The following is an 8,629-nucleotide window of genomic DNA, read 5'->3' as shown; positions in this document are numbered from 1 at the left end:
TAATAGGAAAAAAATATCTTAAAACACTGAAAATACACATTTCAAAGAGTAGTCCAATTATAATTAAGGGAGTATATCTAACAAAAATGTATGGTACAGGGAATTTTTTAAAATTTGACCTATAAATAAAAGCTAAAAGGATTTAAAAAGGTTGGTTAGTTCAAGTTCAAGTGCTATCAGAAAGAAGGGGAAAATAATCCTACTTGAATATCGATGGCAGTGGCGTCAACAGCGAACCTGCTCATAGCCCTCCAATCGGAGCGTCGGAAATCCAACGGTGCTCTTCCTCTCGTACTCCCTAAACCCACTTGGGTTGTCAGAACTGAGGTCAAACTTTTTTTTTTTTAAAGTTTTAGTTCTCTTTCATTTCTCCAATTCCATGGAAGAAATACATACAAATTAAACATTCGTTTGCTTCTGCTAAATAAGAGTGGCAAAATTTCCTTTTCTCGTAGACTGACCTGTTGAAATTTTTATCAAGTATTGTTCTTGTTGCTATGTTTGTTTTAATTTTAGTTTAACGTTTCTGCTGATATTCTTTGTAATCATGTCCATGGTTAGATTCTATTGTTTATGATGCTGAAATTAATACACCTAATCAATTGCTGAGTTTCTGAAAATAATGTTGATATATAATTGCAGTCAAATGCTGGGCGAAGGAGGATGAGGAAGCCTGATCCACCGTGTGTTGTCTGCAAGGGGAGCGGCAGAGTTGATTGTCATTATTGTTATGGAAGAGGTCTTTCCTCTCTCCTTTTATGTAATAATAATAATAAAAAGAATCCTTGTTTGCCTTTTTAATTGGCTGTGCTTTCTATGCTCTTTTTAGCTCTATTGCTTCGACCATCATATTTATATGCATCTCTTTTGTGATATCATATGATGCATTCCCTATTTATGCGAACACTTGTAGGAAGGACAAACCAAGTTCATCTAGAGATGCTTCCCAAGGGAGAATGGCCAAAATGGTGAGGTATCAATATACATATCAATGTATAAGCTGCATACGGAGTGGTGGTAGGAAAAGGTGAACTTGTGTTGTGATTACTACTGGTGCAGGTGCAGGAGTTGTGGTGGCAGTGGCCTTAGCTACTGCTCTCGATGCCTTGGAACTGGGGAATACAGGTATATAATGGGTTTCCATTTCATGAAGAAAGATGATGATGGCACCCAACACAACAAGTATCAGATTGAAGGTGACTGTGATTCACAGAGTGCAGCCGATCGACTGCTGCGTGGTGAGCAGAGCGATGATTCAGGTAATGAGATATGAAGGAAGCATGCATTCCAAGTTTGTAACTCCTGCTCTTTCGGCTATGCTATGACTTTGAATCTTATATATAGCAAAGTTTTAGAGAACATAGGGTAAGTAATAGTTATAATTTAGACAAGTGACAACTTTGATTATTATTACCCACAATTAATCATAATATATAATAACCCTATGGGTTTTTTTTTTTACTTTTATATTACGGTTAATGTCTTCCTTTTTAATGATACATAATGAGTTAAGTTTTTAATATTTTCACTTATTTATAACTTTTAAGCTCTTAATATTTTTTTTATGTTTTCCCTTTAAAACTCAATTTCAATGCTTAATGTTATTTTTTAAAAATATTTTCATATTTAAGATTATTTACAATTTTTAATATTTTCATTTTCAAGCTTTCACACATCATCACTTTTAATATTTATATTAAAAATTAGGTATAACCCGCCATTAATTATTTTACAAACTCAAATTAAAAACGTTTTCTTTATTTTTTTAAATTTTAATTATTTAATAAATATTTTAATTTCTTTTTCTATAAACATGTTTTATAAAATCAATTTATTTTTTTATTTTACGTAATTACCTTTAATAAACAATTTTAATTTTTTTTCAAAATCAGATTAAAAATGTTTTCTTAATTTTTTTCCCAAAAACATAATTCTAAAATAGTTTTTTTAAATCAATAAAACATTAAATTTTTTTCAATAATTAAAAATAGTTTGAAAAAATATTTTTTAAATTTCTATACAAAATTAAATATTTTTCAAAAACTTAATATTATCAATCGTTATTTCTAATTAAAATATTTGATAATCTGTGCATGGGAAGAAACTAGTTAATATATATGTATATATATATTTATTCTTTTGAAATTTAAAATTAAATATATATATTTTAATTTCAAAACATTTTGAGTTCCTACATTTCCTTTTTTTTTAAAAAAAAAATTGATATGTTTGTCTACTTTTATCTTACAGTAACCTTTTTTAGCTCTCAATATTTATAATTTTTGTTAATTTAGTTCTTAGACTTTAAAAATATATGAACATAATTTTTTTTAAATAAAAGTTCTTAAAAAAATTTATTATTATTTTTTGTTTTGCAAATAATCTATGATATTATTGAAAAAAACAAGTGTTTTAAAGAGATGAAGAAATTCAAGTGAAAGATTAAAAAAAAAAAAAAACCAACGAGAGAATTCAAAGTTTTATTGCATCGAGTTTTAACCACTACAATCTTCAACTTTCTCCCCAAAAAATCGCAACTATTATTTTTTTGGAGATTTACATTGTTGAAAGATATATATGTTTTTGATAAATATTAAAGGAGAACCGTTTTGTTATGAAAGTCTTTTATTTATTTTCCTTGTTAAGGCTGACGAGATTATATGCCAAACCAAAATAGAATAACTCGAATTTTTAGATTTAGATTTTTAATATTTTCTCTTTTTATAATTTTTAAGCACATTTAAAGAATATTAACTAAATTGATAAAAATTGTAAACTAAAAGAGTTCTTAACATCAGTGTCTTTTATAAAATATGATGCTTTCTCTTATTTATTAAAAAAAATTATAAAAACTCAATGTGTCAAAATTAAAAAGATTAAATTTTAAATTAAAAAAAAAGAAGAAGAAGAAGAAGCAGGAACCTCTTACATATTTAACCCATATATTTGATGGAAAAAAAAAATACAACCATATACAGAATACATATAACCCAAAGAAGAGAAGATAAAAAATAATAGCATTCAATTGTTGCATTACATTCATTCAACAAACTTTTGTTAATAAAAGAAGGCCACCTAACTGCCCAATGTAGCATAGATAATGATCTGCAGTTCCATAACAAAATTCTCATAGCATGTGGAGAAATCAATCAATGCCCAAGGTTGCATAGGGTTCAAACCCTCCCTGCCAAACATAAATATTTCTAGTATCAATTAACTCTCCATACTCGAGATTAAATCAGATTAGAAAATGCCTATCATTAGATCAATAGAATTTAGAACATAACAGGCAACAATAAGAAGCATTTCCATGTCAAAAAATACAGAATTTAGAACATAACAATAAGCAGGAGAGAAATAGGCGCTTTCATGGGAAGCTTTCAAGAAATCCTTCGAATTTTTTTAGTATAATAAAAAATACAGTGCATGATAGATTAGTTGGAAATAGGAAGATATTGAATGTTTCAAATTATATGATTAAGGGAATGGGGATTTTAGTACCACTTTTTTGTAGCAAAGTTTTGCTTATTGGAATGAAATGAAATTTACTTGTCTAAAAAAAGAAGCATTTCCATGTCTATGAAATAGCTGCCAAGCCATAACTTTCTAGGAACCCCCTTCTAGTGAATCTTTTAGATATGCAGCAGAGCAGATCTCATTCAATCACAGCTTATCAAGATTAGATATAGAGCAACATTAAAGCTTTATAAAAGAACTTGCAACAAATCAACACATGCATCAAGAGATGAAAATTTTTCCTTTTTCTACTTTCATGGATTAAATTGATTCTACTGGAAGGTGCTACTTACAGAGCAATCATCATGAACACGCCATATGGTCTCTCCCAGAAGGTTTGCCACAGAGAGGACAGTCAACTGAGGAAAATAGTTTTGCTCTGACACTGGGATGGTGTTTGTTATGATTACCTCTTGGAAAAGACCACTTGACAATCTTTCTATTGCAGGAGGACTGTGAAACCACACAAATGGATGAATACAATGATGAATATTTAAAAAGGCATTCTAATATGATAGGATATAGCAATTTTCCTTTTTTTCTTTTTCAATCAACGAACATACAAACAGAAGAGGTTAGTTAAATAAAAATTATGAGTTCATCCACAATGATCATTTTATAGTATATTTTAGAAGTTTCTAAATGTGATCTCCAACAGTCTGATTTCACTCTGACAAATGCATTACTTTTACACAGTCAAGAAATATAATCAGTTCTTTTAGCATTTTGAGGCTTCCGCATCTACCTATCAATTGCTTAAATAGCATGACAACCATAATTCATTAATAAATCCCAAACTTTAGTAGTTCTCAGCGTGACTATACTCCTAAAGCTGCTCCAAGAGCATTAAACAATTCAAGCTTTTAAGAAATGTCCAAAATCTTGCCCAGGCAAAATTGCTTAAACATGTATATAAGGAAGAAACTTCTGCTAGCAAGATTTAAACACTGATAAAGAACCACCAAGCATCACATACCTAAAAACAGCATGTGTACTACACGCATACACTTCCCGAGCCCCCTCTTGATGCAAAAGAGCTGCACCTTTTGCGATTGTTCCTGTGAAACCCACAATTTGATGGTTAACATTTAATGAGGATTCAGTAACTAGCATTCTCATCTTAACATTGATAAAGCAGAAATAATATATGGCAAGGCTAATATATCCTGATTTTTAGGGTACGGTCGCACAAAGAAATATTATCCTAAATCACATTTTTTCCCCAAGAGATAAAGAGAATAATACCAGCAGTGTCAATCATGTCATCCACCATAACTGCAACCTTTCCTTTCACATCACCTATCAAATTCATGACCTATAAGACAATAATTGCATATCAATTTGGAGTTCAACTTGAGAATAACAACATATTACTTTACAGCAAAAAGAGTGTAAAAGAAAAAAGAAGAAGCTTGAGAATAGGAGCAAATAGTGGATTAAAGATTGGTATTCCAATCAACTTTCAAAAATTTTCCATATGCATAACAGTGCACACAGCCACTACATTACATGATTTAAAAAGTTAATCTATTGACATGACATTAACCTCGCTTAGTCCTTCTATGTCATACCCACATTTCTTTTGAGACTCATAAAAATTCAATATTCTATCAATAACCTCCCCCCCCCCAAAAAAAAAAAAAAAGAAAACCAAAAAGAGAAAGAAAAATTGATCAAACAAGAAATTTGAAAAAGATAAACAATCTCCAGTCCTAACCAACTTGTATGCATAAAACAACTCCAATAATTTAGATCTCACCTCTGCAACATTATGCCCATGACGCCTTTTATCAACAATAGCAAGAGGTGCATCAGATAATTTTTTTGCAAAAGCACGTGCTCTAGCAACACCACCAACATCTGGTGAGACTACCACCAAATCATCAGAACATATTGTCTTGCTGGCAAGATAATCAAGAATCACAGGCTGGAATTGCAGAGAGAAATATTTGCGATGAGCAAAAAGTTCATACAGAAATGCTGACACGCAACAGGCCAGCATCAAGAACTGATAGAGTAGATGAAGCTTATGCAATAAAACTTCTTAAGTTAACATTAAAAACAGAACTTAAATACAAAAGAAACTCCTCATAGAAGGATTACATTTAGGCTTTTCGTAAGTACTAAAATTTTAGATTCTTGAACCATACAATAATTGTGTTAAATAATCATGTGTAATGTTGATTTGTACCTCTAAACATAGAACACCAAAGGGATACAGATGGTATATGTAAAAATTACCTGCCCATAAACATGATCTACTGGGATATCAAAGTAACCCATGGATTGCCCTGAATGAAGATCACAAGCAAGAACACGATTTGCACCTGCTTCAGTAATCAAATTTGCTACAAGTTTAGCAGCAATAGATTCACGCCCCTGAGTCTGGAACAACAGAAGATAAAGTTAACCATTCAAACAGTATTATGCATTCAGTTAAGAATTTATATGCAGAGTAAAGCTATTATTTAAAGCTATGCCTTTTTTATTTATAGGACATCTGAAGTTTCGTACTAGGAAACAGAGTTCTTTCTTACTTTCTTTTAGATACAGGGAAATGTTTAGAAGGGACGTTGGGATATTCTGCAAATGCCAATAAACTGTACTCAAAGAACCAAATCCCTAGGGAAATAATTCAACTAAATTGGTTCTGTACTTCAATTCAATTAGCTTTTTTTTTTTTTGGAATGAATATCAATCAAACAGAATTAGACTGCTTTCCATTGTTTAGAACAACAAGAAAGATGTAGAATCTCACAATATAAAACCAGAATGAATAGAATCCTATCACATGAAAGAAATTATTCCTTCCAAGAAAAGGAGTAAATAATAATTTAACTGGAAATCTGGAACTGAATTCTATATGATCAAGCATTCCATAGTAGGGCCAAGTATAAAGGAAAACAAAACAGTATGGCAAAATCTATTAATTGGGCGTAGTTAAGTTACCTTTCTGTCAGCCCTGGCATAGCCAAAATAGGGAATGACGGCAGTAATGTTCTTAGCAGAAGCCCTTCGACAAGCATCGATCATAATGAGAAGCTCCATAAGATTCTCATTGGCAGGGGGACAAGTGGGTTGCACAAGGAACACGTCGCACCCTCTCACACTCTCTTGCAACTGAACATAAATCTCACCATCAGCAAAACGCTTTATCTTGATTTTCCCAAGCTCCAGACCCATATAGCATGCGATTTCCTATCCAATATAGAAAAAGCAATAGCGGGAATTACACAACTCATATTCCTGTATACCTAGATACTTATTAGATATCTAATCTAAACAATCTGAATAAAAGAAAATAGAGGGTTGAATTGAATCTAAAACCTGAGCAAGAGCAGGATTAGCAGTGCCAGAAAATATACGGAGCCTAGTATCGTGTTTGTTGATATCGTTTTGGAAATGGGAATTAGGGGACAAGAAGGTTGGAAACGCAGGATCAGAGGTGAGGAGAGGAAAGTGAGGCTTTCCATTTTCGAACTTCAAGGGCTCCACCAAGCTACACCTCTAGAAATAGGGAAACCCAGATTTTAGCTCAGGAAATTTTATTAGAAAATTAAGAAAAAAAATCAGCAGAAACTCATAATTCAGAGAAAAAGGAAACTCACGAAGCGGTGCCGGATAGGGAAGCGAGGGTGAGCCTTAAGGTGAGTAGCGGGGGAGATTAGTGGATTGGAAGAGCAGAGCCAAAGCAGAGACGACGACGCCATTCATTCACTTTTTATTTGTTTTGTTTTTCTAATAAAATATTTTTAGGGTTTAGGGATTCAAATGCTCATCTTCTTCGTACTATACTAATAATTCAACCGTGGAGTTGAGCTGGTGTGAGTGTTCTAGTGCTATGTGCTTGGCATTACTGCTTGTCGACCCCAGAACTTGATATTTTTGTTCTTCGAGGAGCCTTTTCATTTTAACTGGGAAATTTTATTCAATTTAGCCCGTTTAATTCCTAAGGTGAGTTATTTTAGTGTCACATTAATTTTTTTTATTTCTTTTTAACCTTTAAACAATATTGATGAATATATCGAAGTTAATAAATATTAATTTTTTCCGTTTATTTTAGATGATTTAATTAAAAGAGATGAAATTCTATTTTCAACTAAAAATAAAAATGACATATTTTCTTGTTTAAGAAACATTAAAAAAATCTAAGGGTATGTGTGATAAATTATTGGAATTTTTTATTTCATCGAAAATAAAAATTTGAAAATGAAAAATTTTAACATTTAACTTTTTTTAATTGTGTTTGATAGTCATATTAACTTTTTACTTAGTATAAATTTTTTAACAAAAAGCGTTGAATGCGATTATTAGCTACTTATCACTTAATGTTGAAAATATTAATTTGATTTTATTTTTATAATCTTATTCTTTAAATAAATTATTTCTTGATGTTAGAGTTGTGACCCAAATTCCTGTTAAAAAAATAATACAATGACAAAATTAGGAGATACAATGGCACAAGTAGAATTCGTATAGAATTACACTTCATCTATTTGACTTTGATTAAAATAAGGTTTTCTAACTTTTAAATAGATGTAATCGAAACTCCTTTTGTATCATTTGATTTTCAATATTAGTGAATTTTCTTCTCCTATGCCCGTGGTTTTTTCCAAAAGGGGTTTCCACGTAAAATCGGTGTGTTTTATTTTTCTTTCTTATTATTTTGCGATGTTTTTTATTGCCATTATTGACATTCATTTTTAAAAAAATGGTATAAAAGCTTTTTCGAGTTACCTGTTTCGATCACGACAATGACAACAATGAAGTATGATATTCCGCTGTTGGATTACAACACCAAATTCGCGTTGTGGTAGATAAAAATGCAACAGTTTTTGTGCAGATAAATTTGGGGGATGCCCTGCTAGGGTCAAATAAGATGTCTTCGACATTGACGGAAGAAGAGGAGAAGCGTAAAAATTGAAAGGTTTTAACACAATTACATCTGCATCAGTCGAATGAAATTTTATAGGACATGATGAAGGAGAAGACCGCTGTTGTATTATGGGCAAAGCTGTAGTAGCTATGCATGTTGAAAACCCCAACTAACAAGTTACATATGAAGCAACATCTTTATTCTCATTGTTTGGAGGAAGGTGCGTTTGTGCACGAA

At 31.4% G+C, this 8,629-nt stretch overlaps 2 protein-coding genes across 2 annotated transcripts; one reads left to right on the top strand and one right to left on the bottom strand.

Annotated features, from left to right (window-relative positions):
• LOC121229140 (uncharacterized) lies at window positions 1-1,461 on the top strand. Its single transcript, XM_041112516.1, has 4 exons — window positions 1-327; window positions 643-739; window positions 914-968; window positions 1,060-1,461. The coding sequence occupies exons 1-4, from the start codon at window positions 214-216 to the stop codon at window positions 1,271-1,273; spliced, it is 480 nt and encodes a 159-aa protein (XP_040968450.1). The 5' UTR covers window positions 1-213; the 3' UTR covers window positions 1,274-1,461.
• A 1,451-nt stretch (window positions 1,462-2,912) lies between these two features.
• LOC107896299 (ribose-phosphate pyrophosphokinase 1) lies at window positions 2,913-7,451 on the bottom strand. The gene is made up of 9 exons (XM_041112515.1): window positions 7,125-7,451; window positions 6,844-7,023; window positions 6,466-6,714; window positions 5,758-5,901; window positions 5,276-5,443; window positions 4,762-4,831; window positions 4,493-4,574; window positions 3,810-3,969; window positions 2,913-3,184 (listed from the first exon to the last, which is right to left on the bottom strand). The coding sequence occupies exons 1-9, from the start codon at window positions 7,224-7,226 to the stop codon at window positions 3,146-3,148; spliced, it is 1,194 nt and encodes a 397-aa protein (XP_040968449.1). The 5' UTR covers window positions 7,227-7,451; the 3' UTR covers window positions 2,913-3,145.
• Between the last annotated feature and the right edge of the window lie 1,178 nt (window positions 7,452-8,629).

The sequence above is a fragment of the Gossypium hirsutum genome, chromosome A05 (assembly GCF_007990345.1).
Source record: "Gossypium hirsutum isolate 1008001.06 chromosome A05, Gossypium_hirsutum_v2.1, whole genome shotgun sequence".
In the NCBI taxonomy this organism is placed as follows: domain Eukaryota; kingdom Viridiplantae; phylum Streptophyta; class Magnoliopsida; order Malvales; family Malvaceae; genus Gossypium; species Gossypium hirsutum.
Note: the sequence above shows the minus strand (reverse complement) of the source record. Positions and strands in the feature narration are given on the sequence as shown.

Excerpts from the sequence above, each read along its gene's own strand:
- LOC121229140 (XM_041112516.1), top strand. The coding sequence starts at position 214 with ATGGCAGTGGCGTCAACAGCGAACCTGCTCATAGCCCTCCAATCGGAG. Across the intron at positions 328-642 it reads CTTGGGTTGTCAGAACTGAG|TCAAATGCTGGGCGAAGGAG; the intron begins GTCAAACTTTTT and ends ATATAATTGCAG. Across the intron at positions 969-1,059 it reads AAGGGAGAATGGCCAAAATG|GTGCAGGAGTTGTGGTGGCA; the intron begins GTGAGGTATCAA and ends CTACTGGTGCAG.
- LOC107896299 (XM_041112515.1), bottom strand. The coding sequence starts at position 7,226 with ATGGCGTCGTCGTCTCTGCTTTGGCTCTGCTCTTCCAATCCACTAATC. Across the intron at positions 4,832-5,275 it reads ATGGGCATAATGTTGCAGAG|GTCATGAATTTGATAGGTGA; the intron begins GTGAGATCTAAA and ends ATTGTCTTATAG. Across the intron at positions 4,575-4,761 it reads TGACATGATTGACACTGCTG|GAACAATCGCAAAAGGTGCA; the intron begins GTATTATTCTCT and ends TGGGTTTCACAG.